At 34.6% G+C, this 22,136-nt stretch overlaps 3 protein-coding genes and 2 long non-coding RNA genes across 7 annotated transcripts; 3 read left to right on the plus strand and 2 right to left on the minus strand.

Moving 5' to 3' along the window:
- The first annotated feature begins 30 nt into the window (after positions 1-30).
- On the plus strand, positions 31-2,451 carry Mipp2 (Multiple inositol polyphosphate phosphatase 2). The gene is made up of 9 exons (XM_081982047.1): positions 31-334; positions 386-520; positions 575-750; positions 803-928; positions 982-1,135; positions 1,387-1,487; positions 1,790-1,902; positions 1,953-2,144; positions 2,198-2,451. The coding sequence occupies exons 1-9, from the start codon at positions 178-180 to the stop codon at positions 2,370-2,372; spliced, it is 1,329 nt and encodes a 442-aa protein (XP_081838173.1). The 5' UTR covers positions 31-177; the 3' UTR covers positions 2,373-2,451.
- On the minus strand, positions 2,432-11,425 carry LOC145730564 (26S proteasome non-ATPase regulatory subunit 2-like). Of its 2 annotated transcripts, none has more exons than XM_081981833.1 (14): positions 11,278-11,425; positions 11,088-11,210; positions 10,154-10,210; positions 9,833-10,094; positions 9,253-9,493; positions 8,985-9,164; positions 8,777-8,921; positions 8,513-8,723; positions 8,201-8,461; positions 5,597-6,148; positions 3,330-3,518; positions 3,028-3,222; positions 2,791-2,976; positions 2,432-2,739 (listed from the first exon to the last, which is right to left on the minus strand). In XM_081981833.1, exons 2-14 carry the CDS (start codon positions 11,130-11,132, stop codon positions 2,582-2,584), a joined length of 2,682 nt encoding a protein of 893 aa, XP_081837959.1. In that variant the 5' UTR covers positions 11,133-11,210; positions 11,278-11,425; the 3' UTR covers positions 2,432-2,581. The 2 variants fall into 2 exon arrangements, with proteins under 2 accessions (XP_081837959.1, XP_081837948.1); XM_081981822.1 differs by having other exon boundaries at positions 11,088-11,215; positions 11,278-11,417.
- On the plus strand, positions 7,650-18,683 carry LOC145730868 (uncharacterized). Its single transcript, XR_014178688.1, has 4 exons — positions 7,650-7,835; positions 15,352-18,196; positions 18,263-18,484; positions 18,547-18,683. It is a non-coding gene; the product is annotated as an uncharacterized LOC145730868 (long non-coding RNA).
- Positions 14,213-15,189, plus strand: LOC145730771 (uncharacterized). Its single transcript, XM_081982153.1, has one exon. It carries the CDS (start codon positions 14,275-14,277, stop codon positions 15,139-15,141), a length of 867 nt encoding a protein of 288 aa, XP_081838279.1. The 5' UTR covers positions 14,213-14,274; the 3' UTR covers positions 15,142-15,189.
- Positions 18,684-19,066: 383 nt separating the features above from the next.
- LOC145730880 (uncharacterized) lies at positions 19,067-19,938 on the minus strand. Of its 2 annotated transcripts, XR_014178692.1 has the most exons (4): positions 19,804-19,938; positions 19,570-19,760; positions 19,329-19,437; positions 19,067-19,280 (listed from the first exon to the last, which is right to left on the minus strand). It is a non-coding gene; the product is annotated as an uncharacterized LOC145730880 (long non-coding RNA). The 2 variants fall into 2 exon arrangements; XR_014178691.1 differs by lacking the exon at positions 19,804-19,938 and having other exon boundaries at positions 19,329-19,623.
- Between the last annotated feature and the right edge of the window lie 2,198 nt (positions 19,939-22,136).

Genomic DNA, 22,136 nt, shown 5'->3' on the forward strand with positions numbered 1-22,136 from the left:
ATAGGCAACACTGTCCTAAATGCCAATGTCAATTTTTAAGGCCTAATCTAAACATAAACAAACCAGTGCAAACCACAAATTAAAAAACTTTGAAGATAAACAATAATTTTGTTAAAAAATTTATAGTGATGTAGCGCAAAAATATCTAATTATGTCGTAATAGTTACAATAAGAGCAATGGCGGTTCATGTCAATTATTTATGTGTGACATTTTTGTGCCTCCTTGTATTGAGTCAGGAATGTTCCAAGGGTTACCCCTTTGAACACTATTTAGGCACTCGAACTCCTTACAGATCTGTATCTAACCAGAGTCTGGATAAAATTCATTATGAAGGTACTTATTATTGACTGTCTTCCAGTTTTTGTACTGCTAATAATTGAATAGGTTGTAGCCCAAAAAAAGTATGGATGATAGTTAGACATGGTACACGCAACCCCAGTACCTCTCACATTGAATCGATTAACAGGAGATTACCAGAAATTAAGGAATTAATTTTAAATAGTGATAAACTTCCAAATGGTAAGACTGACTCAATTTCTTTGAAGATAGAAAAACTGCATTAGACATTTATAGATTTTATTAGGAACCGTGACCTAGATTTATTAAGAAGCTGGAAGCCTAGTTTAGATTTGGATGATGAAAACAAACTGACACATGAAGGAGAAGAAGAAATGCTGCTATTAGCAGAAAGAATGCAAAGTCGATTTCCTGAAGTCTTTGACAATGCTTATAGTAACACCACCTACAAGGTAAATCAAACCAAATTTATCTATTTCAAGCATTTCAAACCTTCCTTTGTAGTTTAAATATACATTTTCCCAAAGAACAAAGAAGAGTGCCTATTACTTTGCAGCTGGACTTTTTGGAAAAAATACAGCAAAAGATGTTTGGTTTCCAGAGCCAAGTAAAAGAGATCCCATTTTAAGAGTAAGTTTTTACTTTACAAGTACATCAGGATTAAGTAATATTGATGTTTGAAGTTCTACAAACTTTGTGATAAATGGAAGAAGGAAATAAAAACCCAAGTCAGAGAACAAGGAGAGCACAAAAAGTTTCATCAATCACCTGAAATGATTAAAGTGGTTCAAGAGGTAAATGAAAAGTTGGGACTTGAAAATGACCCATTAACTGTTGGTGAGTTTGATTTAATTTACTTACTACAATTAATACTTTATTTCATACAATTTTTAACATTCCAATGATATTTTTATTATTTTTTTCTGTTAGGGGTTTTGTGTAGAGTAGACTATGATGTTTGACCAAAAAAACTCTTAACAAATTAAGTTTAAGTTCTTATAAACTGGTTGTTTAATGAACTCCAAAGTTGATTTAAAAATGAACACAATAAGTATTTCAGCTTTTTGTAAATTATTATTTTATTGTAGATGACATAGTTCTAATGTATGTGGCTTGTGGATTTGAAACAGCCTGGAATAAAAGAAGCAAATCTCCTTGGTGTTCACCAATTTCTGAGAATAACTTTAAGGTAACCAATAGTTTCATTACACATACCATTTTTACCCATATTTGATAGATTTGACCTTCAGAACAACATTTTAACTCTAATATGGTCACATGACTGCAATGAGAAAATTTTAACTGTAAGAAGAGTCAAGTAACCTTTAAGTTTTCATTCCATGCTTGAAAATAGTCACGTGACTTTCTTAACTGAATTTGATAATTAAAAATAATTACATGACCTTAAGGATCCTATTTTGTCAAATGACTTATTTGTTAATTTTGTGCTACAACCAACAATCCACAATAAAGTATACCTTCTAATTCTAGATTCTAGAATATATGGAAGACCTGAAATATTATTGGCAGGACGGATACGGTTACGATTTGACGTACAGACAAGCATGTCCAGCTTTTGGAGACATGATAAACCATTTTGAATCGTAAGTAACCCCTCACTTTAACCGCCACATCTCATAAAATCTGTTGTTAGAACAAATGAATACCCGAAAGCAACAATTTACTTCACGCATTCGGGGACTTTGCTGAAAATGTTGGCCCACTTAGGCTTGTACAAAGACGTGGACGCGTTAACGGCGTCCAAATACGATGAAATGACGAACCGTAAATGGAAAACCAGTTTGATTGACTCGTTCGCCACGAATTTGGCTTTTGTGCTTTATGAGTGAGTTACACAAACCCAGCAGAACAAACCAGCACTAAGTATTGATTTTTCAGTTGTGAGGGAACTGAAAAAGTTTTGACGTTGCATCAAGAAAATATCGTCAGACTTCCCAGTTGTCCAGACTCAGATCTGTGCGACCTCAGGAAAATCAATAACTACTACAGTCAGAGTATTGACAGTTGTGATTTTAATGTGATGTGTAATATTTCTGATAATAGTGACCACTAATGTTATTAATATTGTTGAATGTTTGAGTATGTTTATTAATTTAAAATAAATACCTCATCAAAGAGGCAACTAGTCATTATATTAGCTGTTTTAGTCATGTTATCTTCGACTTCGCAGCAAATAATAAATAATACTGAGTATGAGAAATAGAGGAATTAATTTAAAACAGGAAGTAAATACTGACTCATAAATACACACAAAAACCCACATTACTGTTTCACATCTGCGGTATTTTTAAGAATACAAATACCATCCAAAGTGGGTGCAAACTGTTGAAACTGATCGGTGACTAATTCAGCCCTTTCGGCGGTCCCTAGTAAAACCGGAGTTGTATGAGTGTGGATTCCGGCAATAGTTTTTGGAGTCCCTAAAAATTACCGATGTCCCACATTTCCTCTGATTCCATGACTAAATTTACCTGCTTTCCCCACAACGTCAACCGCTTGCCCCACTCTGACCGTAGTGGAAACTACCTCCAATTTTTCATCCAACGTTAACAACCATCTGGGTTGAATAGATGCGGTTAAACAATACAACAAATAATGCGATTTTCCCAATATTAGTGAGTGAGGTTCTAACAATGAAACCACCGTGATCAGTAGACCTAAAAAAAGCTCTGCAACAAGTTTCTCTTAGTTTTTAACAAATGAACTACCAGCCATTCCAACTGGATCCAACAGCATACGGTCTGTGTGTAGAGGATTCAAGGTTACGGTGCCTTTACCCAAATGCACCAATCCTTGAGCGATTCTAACCATGAAAAGTTGAGAAGGATTTTTGGTGTGGAAGACCGCCAATTGTCTCAATCCAGCGGCCAAACGGGCATTATTCGTGCCGGCACCGATCAGACCTGTGTTGAACAAAAATATTGCATTGCAGCCTATAAGTGATTGGTCAAGAAAAATCAGCAAGCTGAAAGCTGCTGTACATGACCAGCACAGTGTGAGCTGGACGTACCTAAACCGAAAATTGCGTTGCAAGCTACGTCATCGTCAAAATCGTGAGAGTATTTAGTTAAAACGTCCAGAACTTGTAGCTGAGGATTCGAAATGGACGACAAAGCCACTGCCAAAGGAACCGCTTTCCTTACTGAAGGTTCTCCGTACCTGCCCATATTACCGAATATTCTTTGTACCATTTCCATACCTGATGATTAAAAGTCTCTCCGTTAATTTGGTTATAGAACGCAATTTTGTTTGAATTTATACAGGGTGTCCCACGACGAAAGACCTCGATTGATATTGGAAAAAGTATAAATAGGAGAGTTTTCAAAATTTGGTAGGATACTGATGTGGGCATGCCCAATCCAACTAAAATATTTTCAATATGGTTGCACTTCCGCTTATACCGGAAGTCGATCACAACTTTCTTATTTTAAATAGAACACCCTATATATTATTACATATTTGGATTCCTCACAAAATTCTGACCAACTTTTGTATAGAATGCCCTATGTCTATCTCTAGCCGTTTTCGAAATATTTGATGTTTTTCCAAAAAAGTGACAGTTGCAACGCTCAACATATTTTTGTACTATGTTAAAACCGTATTTCATTTTGCAATGAAACTTTGGGTTACTGTAAATAAAGGATCGTTTTATTAAACTGAGGGTGCGTAACAACTCATTTGTATACAGGGTCGCCAAAAAAAATCATAAACTTGCCACTAAAAAAAATGAAAAATCTCAAGTTTTTTAAATGGAAACCCCCATTTTTTATGACGGAATCATTTTGAGCATTAAAAATTACTATAAGTTTCAATTTACTTGCCTATACCTAAATCCAACCCATTTCGTTTTATTTGAGAATAAACATTTTTTTATTAAGCTGCATGGTTGGGATTAGCTGGTACTCTAGTTAGCCATGCTTTTGACACACGGTGATATTGGAGAACTGCAAAGCATGTTATGTTGAGCGTTGCAACTGTCACTTTTTTGGAAAAACATCAAATATTTCGAAAACGGCTAGAGATAGGAATAGGGCATTGTACACAAAAATTGGTTAGAAATTGCAATTTCTACATTTGTATTATTAAGGATTGGTTTTGTTTTAATAGCTTTTATCTTCACAGATCCCGTATTCTTAAAATTTTCAATTATTTGCTTGACAGCTTTTCGTGATGGCTTTGGTTTTTCTGGATAACGAGCGGCAAATACCTCACATGTTCTACTCACAACTTTATCACATTCTCCGTAAATAATAAACAGATTTAAGTAATCTTGGTTTGAATAACGTAACCGCGACGGCATATTTGCAGTTGTCAAAACACTCAAAACTAGTGTTATTAACATGCCCTGCAGGTCTCCAATATCACCGTGTGTCAAAAGCATGGCTAACTAGAGTACCAGCTAATCCCAACCATGCAGCCTAATAAAAAAATGTTTATTCTCAAATAAAACGAAATGGGTTGGATTTAGGTATAGGCAAGTAAATTGAAACTTATAGTAATTTCTAATGCTCAAAATGATTCCGTCATAAAAAATGGGGGTTTCCATTTAAAAAACTTGAGATTTTTCATTTTTTTTAGTGGCAAGTTTATGATTTTTTTTTGACGACCCTGTATACAAATGAGTCGTTACGCACCCTCAGTTTAATAAAACGATCCTTTATTTACAGTAACCCAAAGTTTCATTGCAAAATGAAATACGGTTTTAACATAGTACAAAAATATGTTGAGCGTTGCAACTGTCACTTTTTTGGAAAAACATCAAATATTTCGAAAACGGCTAGAGATAGGCATAGGGCATTCTATACAAAAGTTGGTCAGAATTTTGTGAGGAATCCAAATATGTAATAATATAAAGGGTGTTCTATTTAAAATAAGAAAGTTGTGATCGACTTCCGGTATAAGCGGAAGTGCAACCATCTTGAAAATATTTTAGTTGAATTGGGCATGCCCACATCAGTATCCTACCAAATTTTCAAAACTCTCCTATTTATACTTTTTCCAATATCAATCGAGGTCTTTCGTCGTGGGACACCCTGTATAGATTACTGAATTCAAGGCTTTTAGGCTATTTAGAATGTAATAACTGTCAAATTCCACTCCGTATAGCTTTGACTGTTAGACCACACACACACTCAAAAGAGAAAACTCAGTTTGACTTTGGTTGAATGCATTTTATACCTCCATCAGTGCATTTTTGACATTTGTCTGCTTTTTATTTAATTCTACTTAATAATACGACAAATGATAAAGCTATAAAACCCAAACGCCACAACTTACCAATATCTTCACCAAATGACACTGAAGCCACAGCCAAAGTAGCCACTGCCTCCGCCGCTGTCCAATCCCACTCCACTTTCTTCGCTTTTTTACCCTTTCCCGCAATAGGTTTCTCTTTCTCCACCGGCTTTACTCCTTCGTTGGCCAGGTGGGCCTCCATTTTCTCACCTACTAGAGCTAAAAGCTCCTGCACTATCAAAACGTCGCCGGTGCCAGCGTACGAACACATCAACAACAAGGTCTGAACAACGCTTTTGAAAGGTTCCGGCAACACCTCCATAGCGTTGGATGGTACTTCAATGTCGTCTCTAGCTCCGTAATAGCACAGAGCCACTCCGAGTCCGGTAAGTTTCATGTATGGGGACTTTAAAGCGTCGGGATCGTTAGAGCTTAGCTCGATCATGGCATTAATGATTGAGGTGGGCACTTGGTTGTCGTTTTTCCCAAGGGAAACCAAACCGCACGCAATACTGGTAATAGCTAGAATTTCCGGAGACTTTGAGGCGGAGATGTTAGGAATTAGCAAGTTAAGAACGTCTTCTCTTTTACTGCCTAAAAATTGAAATTGAGTGTATTAGTGATTGAACTAGTATTTTAGATACAAAACTGAATTTTTATTTTAATTTGGTGTATTTTGAAGACATTTTGATGTTCTCATCGACTATTAGCAATCGTTGTAATATAGAGGTGGAATTCTTGAGTTTTCACATTAGTTCTAATACGATCTGTTTTCATGACTTTCTCCAAAACGAAATTGAATGGTGTGGAAATCGACAAATACGGCGCTTTAATACGTTTTATCAAGAAGAAAAACGTCGAACATAGAGCAAAAAAATCAAAGGTATTTACAAGAGAACAAATCAACAAATTTGTACGTTCTGCTCCAGACAAGGAGTTTTTGATGTTAAAAGTGGTCTTTCTAATTGGAATTGGAGGAGCCTGCCGAACCAATGAACTAACCAAGATGACCACAGAAGATGTTGACGTTTTAGAGGACAAGCTGATTGATACTATTCCCGACTCCAAAACCCACAAGAAACGGACGTTGGCGATAGTATCTGAGGGCAAATTCAATCCTGTGCTTTTATTTAAAAAGTATGCATTGTTAAGGCCAGCCCTTATGTTACTCACCGAAGATTGTTTCTATCATATAGAAAAGGAAAATGTTTAGTACAGCCCTGCGGCATTCATTTTTTCGCTAAACTACCTCAAAAAATAGCTGAGTGCTGAGTATCTTTTACTTGAAAATCCTAATATGTATACTGGTCATTGCGTTAGAAGATCCTCGGCAAATTTTCTTGTTAATGCTGGAGGGGATATATTAGATTTACAAGAACTTGGTGGATGGGAATCAACGAAAGTTGCCAGAGGGTATCTAGAAGAAAGTGTGTCCAAGAAAGTTTCCATTGCTAGCAAAATTCAAATCGGCGATGTCTCTGGCAGTGGATTAAGCCCTAGGGAACCGGATGAAATGGAGAGGAATGCATACTCGGCCATTAATCAGCCTTCAGAAGACATAAATATGATCGTGGACTCCAAAGGCAGTGGAGTATCCGTTAAGTTTGAAAACTGTCAAAACATTGTTTTGAATATTCATGAAAAGTCGTTGTAATATTATTCTGTTATCGAACCTGTTGTCCTTCGTAACTAACGTATTATTAGTAACTACGGTTTTATGAAGGAATTAGTACATTTATGATGTTCATAATTATTAATAAAGATTTCATATAAAATCGTTTTAATCTTCAATGATACGATAAAGGAGTTAATACAAGGTCTTCGACGACTTTTGATAGATAGTGTGTGTCATAGAAAAGTGTCATAAGAAAGTTTTGAAAATTTAAGAAAACAGCAAACTGATAATCTGGGAACCGTACACAAAACCCGTTAAAACTCAAGATCGAGAAGATCACGTTTGTATCATATCTGCGTCCGTTAGATAACGGATTGTGAGAAGGAGCGCTTAACAAAACGAATACATTTTGAAAGCGTCAAAAGTCAGTCGTTTCATTAGTGCTGTTTCTGTGTAAAACTACAGACAACAGTTCGGTTTTCAATTTGGAACGTACCACACGTCAGTTTCGTGAGTGCCATTTTTTGCCACTAAAAAACCACGTTTCTTGAAACGGTGTTCAGGGAAATTTGAAGTTGACGACCGAATTCCGCAGCCGGTCGAGTGGAGATGGTGGGACCTCTAAGTGGAAACGTCGATTCCTAAAAGTCTACGGGGAATTGTCTTGTGCGGTGCACTTCCAAGAGGCGGAAAGGGTGAAAACTTAGGAGAAGACCGCGTGGATGTGACAGTGACGGTTATAGTTTCCACGAGGAATGACTATATCTTTTGCTTGAATCGTGCCTTTAAGCGATTTTTTAGACCTTTTTGTAGCTATCTGGGGCTCAGGGGCTCTAGCCCGACTATCTGAGCCTCTTACGTTTCGAGCTGGCGAAAACCCTAGTTGGTGGAGCCAAAATACCAGTAAGAAAAAAAAATAACTACAGACAAATAGCAATACTGATGATGATCATAACATAAACTATACAAATCTACTAAACTAAAATTTGACTCTTTTAACACTTCTAGAACCTAAATAACACCTATCTTACCAGCATAGGCAAGTCCAACTCCCAGTATCGAACCAATCTGCAACACCTCGTTGCCACATCCAACATAATCACCGAGCAGGGCCAAAGCGGGATCACACTCATTTTTTACACGGCAATTTACAATACCCAAAGCCAAAAGTGCGCCCGATTTGATATAATCCTCGTTGGTGTACAGGTATTTATCGATTGGAGTCAGTCCTCCGTCGACATCCCACAAGTGAATCATCCCCAAAGAAGCGGTACTACTCAACATACCATGCTCTTAAGGTGAAAAGTATTAAGAAAACGCAACCTTAAAGATGATATTGGTACCTTTATTTCTGTAAATCCATTTGTTTCCGGCTTCTTTGGACAATAGTTTGTCGCAACCAAAACCTGCGTTAACAAATCCGTTTACGAACGACGCTGCCAGGTTTTGTTTTGCACTATCCATGCTTTCGCCTAAAATCTGCAGTCGCGGCGGAATAGGTTCCAGCCAAGTTTTGAATACATCTTCAGGTAGTTTAGCTTCCATGATATCCAACTTTAGAAACGTTTAATAAAACTTTAATAACAAACTCGGAAATTAATACTTGCCTCTCTGGCTAGAGTCAAGTAGTAAGAACTTAACATGCTGTTGCTTAAAATATTATTGAGCTCGTCACAATTCTCGACGGTAGAGTCCAATTCCAAAGGAAACAAATGACGGGAGCAAATAAATGCTAGTTGGCAGCAAACAACCCTAAAAATTGTGTGTAAAAGGTTTATTATTGTTGTTATGCACTAAGATGCAAATAAGGCATACTTCTCTTTGCATTCTTGAAATGTCCTCAACACTAATTGCTGAGCGTTCATTAACAAAGCTACGATAAGTGCTCTGGCAAACTCGTTAAATCTCAAATACTGTTCAAAAATTAATTTCATGATTTTGTCTCTTTCGATGTCGTCCACATATTTGGTACAGGACAGTAGGTAGTAACACATTCTAAAATTTCACACTAAATTTCTCCATCTGTGAGAGCTAACTTTCCTGCCAATATTAACACGGATAAAATATTCTGTTAGCCGTGTACCTCTGATAAGTATTTTGCGCAATATATTTAGGAAGGAAATCCAACTGATCAATTTCCATAAGCAAATCGCACGCTTGTATTTCAGCGTGATGGCTGCAATTAAAGTGAATAATGTCATTAATCAGGGGCATCAGTAATTTGTCGCTAACGCCACAACGCGCGATTCCCCACTGTTGAACTATTTCAGATTCTAATTGGCGTATATATTCGTGACCCCAATCTCCAATATTCTTCATGGTTCCTGAAAGGAAGTAGATGAAATAGTTATTTACGTATAACAAATGCTGGAAGAAGATGTTTGGGTTTATTCGGTCAAGGGTGCGTAATGATGTGGAATGGATGGAGAAGTTTGAATAACTAGTAACTAGTATGTTTCATTTTTAACTTTAGCGCCCGTTGTCAATGATCGACAGCTAGGGCGTAAAATCTTTGTTTCCACCATAGAAACCTAGGCAACAAATAATAATCACACACTACTTTTACTAGCAATTAGAACTGCGCTCCCGCAATAATTTATTCAGTACCCAAAATCAAACTTTTCATAATTGATTACATAAAATTAACTATTTTTCATAATTACCCATTAAACAGAATTTTAAACACTCTCGTTGTTTGCGGGCTTCGTCGCCCCCTGCAGTACCCATCGCTAGTACTGAAATGACGTCGGCCAGCACCAGTTTAGTGTTTCCTTTTGGCATTTCTTTGTGCACTTGTTTCAGTTGGTTGTAATATGGTGACAAGTATTTTAAAGGCTTTGGAACTGACGTCATCGAGGTGGTTGAAGTACGGATCAGGTACTTGAGCATTTCGAGAGCCGGAGGAATGAGTTTTGGATCGTCGCCCTTATATAAGTGAAATCTAATATGCATCTGAATCAAGTGATTTTTGTGAAAATACTTACAGTGATTTTTTCGACCAGTAACTTGAGTTCATTTTGTAATTCTTTATCTTCCTCAGACTGAAAAGAAACAAGGATTATAATACAGGGAAACGATTTACCTAATAAATGCGTAAAATAGTAAAAAATTGTAAAAGTCTTATATATTTCTATAAAGTATAAAACCCTCTAAAAATGCCATGAGAAACTTAATATAATGATTATCTATATACTTAATTATTAATTTTTTGGGAGGCCATATTCAATTTCATAAAAAGGGGCATACGGTCATGTGACCCGTAAAAAACCTACAAAAGGGTCCAAAATGGATGACCCTGTACAAGCTCTTTTAAATGTCGTAAATGTCAAAATTTTATCAAACCCAAGGCTAAGGCTACGTGAACAGCATTTGCGTAAATTTCAGCACAGTGGGAAGTTTGTGATTGGTCAAAAAAAGCAGCTTTCAGCTTGCTACTTTTTCTTGACCAATTACAAACTACAACAGTACTGCAATGTAAGCAAATGTTGCAGATGTAGACTTCCATAAAAAGAAAGACAGATGAAAACTCTGACATTTGATTTTCAGTTTTTGTAGTATAAGCAGTTTAAGTATTTTGCAGAATTAGAGTTTTGAATTTAGTATTTTACATACTGAGAGTCCATACTTACAAGAAGTTGAGAATATAGAATGAACAACTCAGGACAATAGAAAGACATATAATATAATAAATTACATCACAAGAAATTGCAAGATTTAAATATAGGACTACATTCAATATGAAACCAATTTTATTGGCTTTTTAGTATTTTAAATCAATATACAGGGTTGTATTTAAGATAAATCGATTTTCACACTAGATTTTGTGTGGGGCGTCAAAACAGTAACAAACTCCTAATCAGCCTATATGAAATAATGCGTTTTTACTTTACTAACTTTATAAATAATCTTAAAACTTACATCGTCTTTTCGTTGAGGTTTAACAGAAGCACTAGCAACTGCCATGAGTTTACAATAGACTGGCTCTACTTCTTAAATCTCAAGCCGTTTGTTGAATGACTTGTAAAATCACGAAGTTCAAAACTGTACTATTTAAAGCGTTAAAATTAATGAGTTTCTACAATAAGGCAAATAATATAGATAATTTCACCTGAAAGGCACTGGGCGATTCACTTTAAAGATATTTTAGATCTAAGAAAAGCAGAAAAATGGCAAAACGCGAAATGACGGGCGGTTTGATTTGAAATCGTGACGCGCACAAATTCAAAATGTCAACAATTTGACATACGACAAACCAGGCGTGTCAACAATGCTCACAGTGTTGCCATAGTAGCCATTACCTGTATTGCTCGGAAGGTAGACAATCAGATATACCACCGCCCTCTGTACAAGAAAGCCTAGAATGTCGCTTTTAATGGCGGCGTTAGCGATTTTTTTTTTGTACACAAACCTATGGAGATGCAGTAGAAAATATGTTTTTTTAAATTTTTTCGTGTAGTTGATTAGAAGTTGTGAGTGAAAAATCAAAGAACGCTTCATTCCTGATCCAGATATGTATAGATATGGCTTTTTATATCCAATAAAGTCCAGCCAAAGCAAGTTTGGTTAGAACCCTTTGTCTTGGAAAGTACAACAAACTAATGTAAAAACTGCTCAATCAAAGAAAATTTGGAAATCCTTGAATCTAGGTAAGCAAAACTGGTAAATGGGTTTTATATTATTACCAAGACCTTTCTTTTAAAATGTAAATGTGCCAATGAAACTTCTAAAAGCTGTCCTGTTTCTTCAGAGTAAACCTTTGTTGCTCTCAAAATGCAGGCGGCCTCAAAATGTAACTCACATACCTATGTATGTAAGAGGCAATAAGTTTACTGAATGAGAAAGCATATTGTACTTACCACTGAGTATTGTGTTGGAGTAAAATCATTCCAGTTCAAAGCTTTCAACCACTGTTGGGTTCGAGCAGGGTCTTTTGGAAAGGAAAGGACACTTTTGGGCCTTTCTCCAAATTGCTTTGACAATTTGGCAAACAACAAGTGTGACGGCATATTGTAGAGGCAATAGAATTTAAGTTAAAAAACCAACAACAAATTATAGAACAATGAAGGAACAATAACAATAGTGATAACACAATAAAATGAACACAAACTACACTTTCACTAGAACAACAAACATATAAACAACAATATATAATAGCAAACAAAAATTACTTTGGCAAGTAATCCCAAGTCTTGACTTTAAACTTTAAAAATTAATTTAATCATCCAAAAACTCAATTTCCACAATACAAACAAATGCAAACTGTCAATCCCATATTTCGGCCATATTGGAATTTTTGGCATGCACCTTCTTGGCTTTCTTGTACAGAGGGCGGTGGATATACACATCTTAGTTACGTTTGCTGTTGTATTTTACATTTATTAATTAAGCACCTATAAACTTAAAATGTTTGAATTATTTTAGCAAAAAGTATGCTTTAAACTAGTAGAAGAAGAAGATTTCATTAAATTTTACTTTTTAATTTCCTATTAATATGTCAAAGATTACTAATTTAATTGTGTAAGTGTTTTTCACGGAAAACCATCAAGCTTGTCGGTGATTATAGTAATTTACATAATTGAATCTTAGCTATAATAACTAGTTTATTCGAAAATTAAAAATTTACATTGTTTTTCGCTATTATTAAATTTATTTTACCCATTTACTTTCAAATCGGTTTATTTTAACTGAAAAAAAAAATAATAAGAGCCTTAACGAATCTTTAGGAAAAGTTGTACAATAACAAAAAAATAACTGGTTTATTTACGAAAATCCATTTGTCTAAAACCTTTTACTACAATTTGTCCATAAATTACATGTTTTGTGTGATTTTTCTCAATGTAACCATAATTAAATTGTTAATTGTTTCTTTTTCTCTAATACCTTTTAGTTTCGTGGCATCAGTGAACATATAGCTGTATTTGCTTAGTCAGATGTAAATTTGAGTGGATTATTTTTTCAAAAATCAATTCTCAGTTTGGTTTTAAGCAGGTTTTAACCAGTGTCAAAAGTTTTAACTTAGAAACATGACATTGGATTATTAAAATGTTCAAACAAAACAGTGTGTATACGAGTATATGGGTACCAGCGTAGCAGTTAACACCTCAATTTGTATTCCAAGTTCATCAAGTTAAATCGATTTAATTTAAGTACACCAACCTTCCATATGTTTATTAAGTATATTTAGGCCAAGTTTTTGCGCACTGAAGTTGTCAACTATTTATCATCACTTTCTTACCTCAATTAGTCATCATTGTCAACTATTCTCAATTCTGGCAAAACTCATTAAGATAGTGTCTTCTTTCAAGCAAATTTGAACCATAATCATATTTGTCGTTTTTGCAATGTAATTTTGCTAATTAAAACTTTTTGAAACGTTATTGAAATGAAATTCTTTAACTTTTTGCAAATGTGTCAAAAACGTAAAAAAACGTTTGTCAAGTATTGCAAAAAATGGATTTTTTTCTAAGAACTTTGACTATCAATAGCAGTGGAACCAGACACTTTTTCTTATTGATACAAATCATAGAGAATGTCACACAGACTCTTTTGATCATGTGCTCACCAGCCTACCAGCCACCCTGTTTCTGGTTTCTTTTAAGTGTGTAAATTCTGAGAAAAATGTAATTAAAAAAGGGTAAACAAATGTTAATTGCTGTGTCATTATTAAATTTAATATTTTTTTCTTACATTTTTAATTACGTATTTTCAAGACATATTATTGATGTTCCATCCGCATGAATGTTTTAAATGTTGAATAACATTAGCGTTATGCAATTATTGATCATCTACAAACTTTCCATGCAAATAACTGAGATTTTCATAATATACAATACAATCACACATGAAAATAGCAATGTCTTACCATCTCAGTTTATACTAATACTAAGTTTCAAACTAAAAGAGTTTAGCCACTCAATCATCCCAAGTTAACTTTAACCATAAGATACAGAAAAATATACCCTAAAGGATCAATTTATTACTCGAAATCCGGTTGCAAACCCCGATTAGCATAAAATTAAAGCAATCCATAAGTACCCATCACCCTGAGAGAATCGTACCAGTAGTCAACAGTTTCTTTTCGTAATCAACACACATACGAGCCATCATGTTACCAACAACCTCGACGGTCACGTTATTTGTATTACCAATGCTAGCAACAATATACGGTTTAAGTGATAATTGCGACAAATTAGGAGTGTTACTGTACGAAGACATCGGTTGTTTACCGGTCAAAAATGCTGAAGAAACTTGTCCAAGTCGTTACGACTGTAATTTGAATCGGCCGAAAAGTGGATGCATTTTCAAAGCCAAAAACTTTTCACCCGGCGAAGATATTGAATCCGATTTGACTTATTCAGGATGTTCTATTGGATGCAGATGTGAAGATTTCAATTTTATTCGATGTGCCGTTTTGGATTGCCCCGAAAACCTGGGAGGTTACGGACCAAACTTTGAAAACTGTTATTATGAATATGAGCTGGACAAATGTTGCTCCATTGGACAGAAATGTCTTAACGAAACTGTTTTAGAACCGAAACAGTGCAAAGTGGATGGAGCTGTTTACAACATTGGAGCCAGGTTTTACCCTAAAAACACTTGTTTGAGTTGCGTGTGCCACGAAAACTTTACTGAAGGTGTCTACGACGAGCAAACTTGTTCTAGACAAAACTGTGTTGCTCAGGTTCATTTTACTGAAGAAATTAACCGGAAATGTGCTCCAGCATATTTCAATTTCCACTCTGACGAGGTTCTATGTTGTCCCAACGATTTTATATGTCCCGATGCTGATCTGGATACTATTTTGATGATTAATCACGAAGCAGATACGAATTCGACGTTGGAGTGCGATTATGGCGAAGAAAAACTCAAACTTGGTGAAGGATTCAAGAGGAGCATTAATAAATACGGGAAGGACAGGGATATCCAGTGCGAGTGTGTTTTGCCTCCTTTGGTTACTTGTAGGGAAATTTAGTCTTAAGTTTTGTTGAAATGTATTTTAAAAAAATGTACTGCAAATGTTGGGATGAAGTTTTTTTTTAATTGTATTAAACTAGTAGTTAGACATGGAAAACTATCAGAAATTGATTTTTTGAGAAAATTCCAAGAGTGGTTCTGTAAACGAGACGGTAGCTACGAGACGGTAGCTACGAGCCTAAATCTCAAGCAGCCTACTGTGCGTGAGACGGTAGCTACGAGCCTAAATCTCAAGCAGCCTACTGTGCGTTGGGCATAAATCTCATCGAACCTACTGTTCGCTTGATGCAACGTTGCCAATTGTAATAATAAAAAGTCTTTGTGATGGTTATTTTTATAATAATGTGTAATTAATCTAGTATTAATCTTATATTTAGACTTATATTGACAATAACTATTAATATTATTAATAACTATATTGACTTAAATAAGCCATTCTTTGAATATTATTGACGTATTCACATGCAGGGACTTAAAACCAATAAGGATCATGGGAGAGGCTAACTTGGTTAGCAACTTTACTATGATTATTTGGTAACATAAGTTATGTTTCAAAGTTCTATTTTCATTTTATTTATTTGATAATATGCAATGTATATATTTACTTTCTGAAATGATCGATTAACAAACATTAATGAGTTATTTATTATCAAGAATCCGAACGATACTTACCCCCATTTGCATCGCCGTATTGTAAGCCGAGCTTAAGTTAAGTGTGGGTCAGACTGTGACAGTTTAGGTGAAAAAAGTCACACTCTGAACCACACTTAACTTAAGCTTAACTTAAAGTACGACGGTGCAAATGGCGGTTATTGAAGTATCTAACTAAGTAATTAAATAAAATGATTTTATAAGTTATAGGTTAGGTTAGTTACGAGCAATATAGTAGATATTGGTATTGGGCTGTTCGGGTTAAGTCTAAATTTTTTAAAAATGTTAGTGCATTTTCTTGAGTATATCATTTGCACTCTCAAGTTATAGGTACATAGTTGACAAAGTGGCATCGTCGCAAACATCCAAGCGCGATCGATATACATAAAAATTTTCGAAGTACACGTTTAATCGGGGAGATGGCGCTTGGCCAACAGGGGACCTACGCAATGGGGGCGCCATCTTTAACTTAAGTGATAAACTAAATTTACTATACGCGATCTCAGAGACACGTTTTACTATTAATTTACTACCATTTACTATTATATTACGTTTGGCCATGACCTAGTAGTGGCGGACTCTCGGGTAAAATCAATATTTTATAAAGGCTTCCACAGAAGTTCTTGAACCGACACAGATCAGAATGGTGTAACGCCCTGAAAATAATTTTTTCAGCAAAGAAAATTAGTTTTTACCAAAAAACACACGTCAATTTAGTTATCGAAGGGATATTTAAAATCAGTGGGCATGATATTTTAGGTTTTGCCCCCGGTTGCCCCCACTTGAAATTTTTAAATGGCACTTTTAGCTTGTAGCACATTATTTTAAAGGTCTTAAAAACCCCGATTCGTTACTGTTTAACAAATTTGAAAATCAAAATTGAAAAAACTAACAAAGTTTGTTGATTTTGTGTTTTAGTAAAAATTGTGTCATCTTGACCCTATTTCGAGAACGGATTAACCGATTTCAGTTTTTTAAACGGTGATGAATCGGGGTTTTTAAGGGTTTTAAAATAATGTGCTACAAGCTAGGGATGCCATTTAAAAATTTTATCCACTATATAGTTTTAAACTTCCCCCTCGATATCTAAGTTGATGTGTTTTTTTTGGTCACAAGTAATTTTGCTTGCTGAAAAAGGTAGTGAGGGTGTTCATGTGATATATACGAGGTAAGGGACAAAATTTGACTACGAGTTCTTTAGGTAAATTCTAATCGAAAATGTCCTATGAACATGGGTCCGCCAATGCTTCCTTACCAAGATATGATTTTTTTAAATTTAATTTTATTTATTTAAGTATTATCCTGTGATATTGGGAAAGCTATCAGCCACATCATTAAAAGAGCTAGACTATGCTTACAATGTGAAGGTGGACACTTTGAGCAATTATTGTAAACAGTTATTTTCACAGTAATATACATTTTTTTTTCTTAAATAAAATTATTTTCCGGCATTATTGTAGTTTTTGGCACAATAACACTATTAAATTAAAAAAATCATATCTTGGTAAAGAAGCATTTGCGGACCCATGTTCATAGGACATTTTCGACTCGAATTTACCTAAAGAACTCATAGTAAAATTTTGTCCCTTACCTCGCGGGACACCCTGTATTTACTAAGTAGTTTTATACCCTTTTTGATTATAATTCTTACAAAATTTTATTACAAACAACAAACAATAAATAATCATGCATTTTTAATTCAAGTATAAAGTAGAAAAATGTATTATATTTATAGACATGCCAATTTATAGTTATTTCGTAATATCATCGATTTTAAAACCTAACCTAACCTAACCTAACCTAACCTAACCTAACCTAACCTAACCTAACCTAACCTAGCCTAACCTAACCTAACCTAACCTAACCTAACCTAACCTAACCTAACCTAACCTAACCTAACCTAACCTAAACTAACCTAACCTAACCTAACCTAACGTAGATAGAAGTTAAATAAAACAATAAGTTTATTTTTTATTGATATGTATGTTGTATATTATTAGGAGATTAACATGGGAAAACGGTTTTGATTTTTTTGCGCCTGTACGGTTCATTTAATTATAAAACTTCCTTAATAAAAGTTGTAGAGTGCAACTTCGGCTATCAACCTGTAATTTTTTCAGTACTGTGGGTTTAGTCGTTTAGTCGCAAAACGCCTCTAAAAATCCGAAAATTTGAATGTCCCGCCGCACGGTAACTATGGCCCGTAAACAAATTTCCGCGCTGCCAACATTTTAAAATCATAACAAAGAAATGTCATTTTATCTCTTTGCCAAACTTGTTAATCGAGTTAATTTTTACATACATTTTAACTATTACATACATAAAGCAAAGAAAATGAAACGGAAAGCCGATAAAGATACTTTATTAGAAGCTAGTGGGAATAAATCTACAAAATGTCGTAAGTAAGTTGCAGAGTTGCACCATAACCTCAAATCAGTATCCCTTCAATAGGTAAATTTGTTTTGCAGCTCATTCCAGGTTGAATGGTTACGTTTTTCAAACAAACGTGGTTTCTAGTTGTTGATAAAAACCACCAATGAATCATCTTCAGGCCCGCAGGTAAAACTTGAACACATTTGAAGTGTATATAAGTGAAAAATCATGGAACACAGACCATAGTCAAAGTGGATAAAAAAAAATCACCTCCCACATGGATTTTTTTCAGTACAATGAGGAGTCTTCAAAAATGGGTAGATATAAAACATAAACTATTATTAAATCCAGCTGTCTTGCACTCCTTCTATTTTCTCAGGCTTGTAAACAATAATGGACTAGTCAACTAGTGGTCTGTGGTTTGATTAAGAAAGGACAAAATGTGCTTAACTTTTAGTTGTACCCACTTTTCCCCACAACCAATTATTGCAAATAAAAACGATTTTTACACTGAAAGTTTGTATTTATTGATTCACACTTCAACTTGCAGAGTCCCTACATACAGTTTGGTGAAGAGCTTTGAACAGATGGCAAAAAACAAACAGTGGTAAAAAGTTCTAGAAAGCTCAGAGATAAAATCCTAACTTAGCATAACAGCTAACAGCACCTAGTGACTCATAACACTAACTGATTAAGCCATCTTCAAGTTTGGCTAAAATCATTCACTAATAAATGTAAGCTGTCTGCTTAAGGTCCCACTCTTACTTAGGGCCCCATTTTTATTCCTGTTATAGGAAGATTTCTTGTAATACTTGTTTAAGAGACATCATCACATCATATGTTTAAGACATCTAAGATACCTTAACTTGTAAATCTAGGAAAAATAATCTGATCAGTGATTCCAAAAAATCCCTTTTATTTACATACAACATAGGTACAACAAACAAAACAGTTATGTTGGTTGAACTTAAACACATGAACAAAAGAAAACACAACACAAAAGTCACTAAACCAGATAATTTTGAAAGTGATGATTCCACGAGATTAACCAACCCAATTTTCAATGTTCTGACAGGTTTTGTCCACTACTGTAACTGTGATTCTCCTACAAATCTATTTGAATAGTTATTATAGTTTACTTATGATACTAAAAGTACCTACCTAATTCACCTGTTTAGAAAGTCAAAATTCTGATGTAGGTTGTGGATGTGGCAAGTCCAACAAAGTTTGAACAGTGATATCTACCCATTTATGAAAACATGTCACTCTACTGAAAAAAATAAGAACAATATAGGAGGTGGTTTTATGTGCTAATTCAACTTGGTTCAACTATGGTCTGTGTTCCATGATTTTTCACTTATCACTTCAATTAACACTTCAAATGTGTTCAAGTTTTACTTACAGGCCTGAAGATGATTGATGGTTTGTATCAACAACTAGAAACCACGTTTGCTTGAAAAACTAGCTGGCATGAGCTGCAAAACAAATTTATCTATTGAAGGGATACTGATTTGAGGTAATGGTGCGACTTACTTTCTTACTTAGGACATTTTGTAGATTTATCCCCACTAGCTAAAATGATAAACTGTAAGACTGGTTTTGTAATAGTGATGTTAGTCTGTGTTTAACAAATTACCTATTATTATTATAGGTATATACATATGTATATTCTGCACTAATAATTTATCACCTGCTTGCAAATGTTAAAACTATATTACATTATAATATTATACATAGGATACAAAAAATTTAAGCTGATTTTTAAAACCACTAGAATAAAAATTAATGAATGGTTGAACTTTCCTGTTTACTTTATAGGGTAAGAAATAGGAATAATAAAAAAAGTTTATTTTAAAAATTATTGTTTTGTCAGTAGTTTTATAAATCCATGACCTTATAAATACCTACTTATAATATATAATTTTGTTTTTGTCAATTTACTCTTTGTCAATAATGTATACTAAATAATTAATAACATAATAATTGGAAACCACTTTTTTACAGACATTCTCAAATGAGAGAATCAGATAAAAAATATAATGATTGAAATATGAAAGTTATCCGGGCTTATAACCCGTGGTCCATTGGCGGCTTATAAGCCCGGATAACTTTCATATTTTAGTTTTGACCGGCCGTGAAAGCCTTCATAGTCTAATATAATGATTTTATGAAAGATATATGAGTAATGAAAATAAAGCCATATAAATCAAGGGCAAATGCTTGAATATAAAGAGAAAAATCAAGTTGAAATTATTACATTGATCTGGTGTAGGTTGGTAAGAAAGACTATAATGTCTCTGGAGAATTTTCTACAATATGTTTTCAACTCTCATGGATGAAGAAATGAAATTCTATGAGTTAGAATGAGCCAAACCACAATTGGAAGTATTCTGTTATTATTTAATTAACGCACTAATCACACCAAATGCACAGCACATGCATATTTCACATTTCCTCATACATTGCCAAAAGTCTGTGACTGTGACAAAACCAAGGCGAAATAGGTTAAAATATTATTGCATACTTGCAAGCCCCATTCTATCAATGAGCTTCACCTCCATTCATTATTTTCGAATCAGATTATGAATGAACTTCCATTCATTATCAAGTTAGAGTGGAATAATAATAGAAGAAAACTGTAATACTTTACAGTTTTTTTTTGCTGCAATATTGTCGACAAACAGATCAATTTACAGTTTCCTTCTGTAGCGACTGACGTCACACTCCGGCAGCCATTTTGAGTCGGATGAGATTTAGGTCGCGTGTGGTTGTCCCCTGTAAACGTGCAAAAGTTTGCAAGCATATACGCTTTTTAATGAACCACCCTGTGTTCTTCACCGTGCACACTTGGCATTACCCGCTAATCTAAAGAGAATTTAAAATTTTAGGAGAATTTAAGAGAATGATGAAGAAAAGCTAAATGCTCATCAAAAGCAACAATTTAGGCAATGGAATTTTGGACTATTTCGAAATTATAAAAAGGCTCTTTACAGCTTCATGGAATTAAATTTGACAGTTGGGACGTTAAGAAACACTTTCATGCTTTTCTTACGTCACGTGACAGCTGTCATAACTGTCAAAACCCGTTTACCAGTGACCTGAAATTATAAAATTACCAATAGTTGCTTATTTGAGAAATTACACTGAAAGTTCCATGGAAACAAATTTGACAGTTGGCAACGTGTGGCAACTGTCATAATTGTCAAAACTCGTTCACCCGTGACCTGAAACTGTAAAATTACAAATAGTTGCTTATTTGAGGAATTAGACTGGAAGTTGTGTTTGGAGCTCCATATGGAGCCAAATTTGACAGTTAATGACATTTTTAATACGTTACTTGCGTCACATGACATCTGTCATAACTGTCAAAATTCACTCACTAGTGACCTGAAAGTATAAAATTACAAATAAATATCTTTCTTTGAGTAATTGCACTGTAGTAACTCTCTGTGTGTTCTGACTTGACGTCGTTAAGGAACAGTTTGATACTTACGTCAACTGACAAATTTTGCTCCATAGAGCTATAAATGTGCAGAGTGATTCATCCAAGCGAAAGAACTAAAATTTTGGATTAGTAATCACGAATTTTGGCTTTGACAACATTGGAGACAACAAATGAAAGAAAAGAAATAACACGGGGTAAATTTAGATTAAAATAAGTCTACTTATTTAGAAAATCTAAAAAAAATACATTTGTCCACGACCAACCAATAATGTACCAATATTCAGCGTGTTGACAGAAGCTAAATGAAGGTCATATAGCGTCAGAGGGATTAATGAAGAGGAATAATGATCATTATTCCCTCTCGACCTAAAGGTGGTTGTACACCAAGCATAAAACATGGGATATGCGGTATTTCTTGCATGCAAAGACATCCACTTATGTCTTTGCAATTACTGCTAATTCAGAATACCATTTTCTTAACAAATACACCGCAATAACACAGTACAGGAGTTTGCCAAATCATT

Source organism: Ips typographus, linkage group LG1 (genome assembly GCF_016097725.1).
Source record: "Ips typographus isolate SLU linkage group LG1, UJ_Ityp_2.0, whole genome shotgun sequence".
Taxonomy (NCBI): domain Eukaryota; kingdom Metazoa; phylum Arthropoda; class Insecta; order Coleoptera; family Curculionidae; genus Ips; species Ips typographus.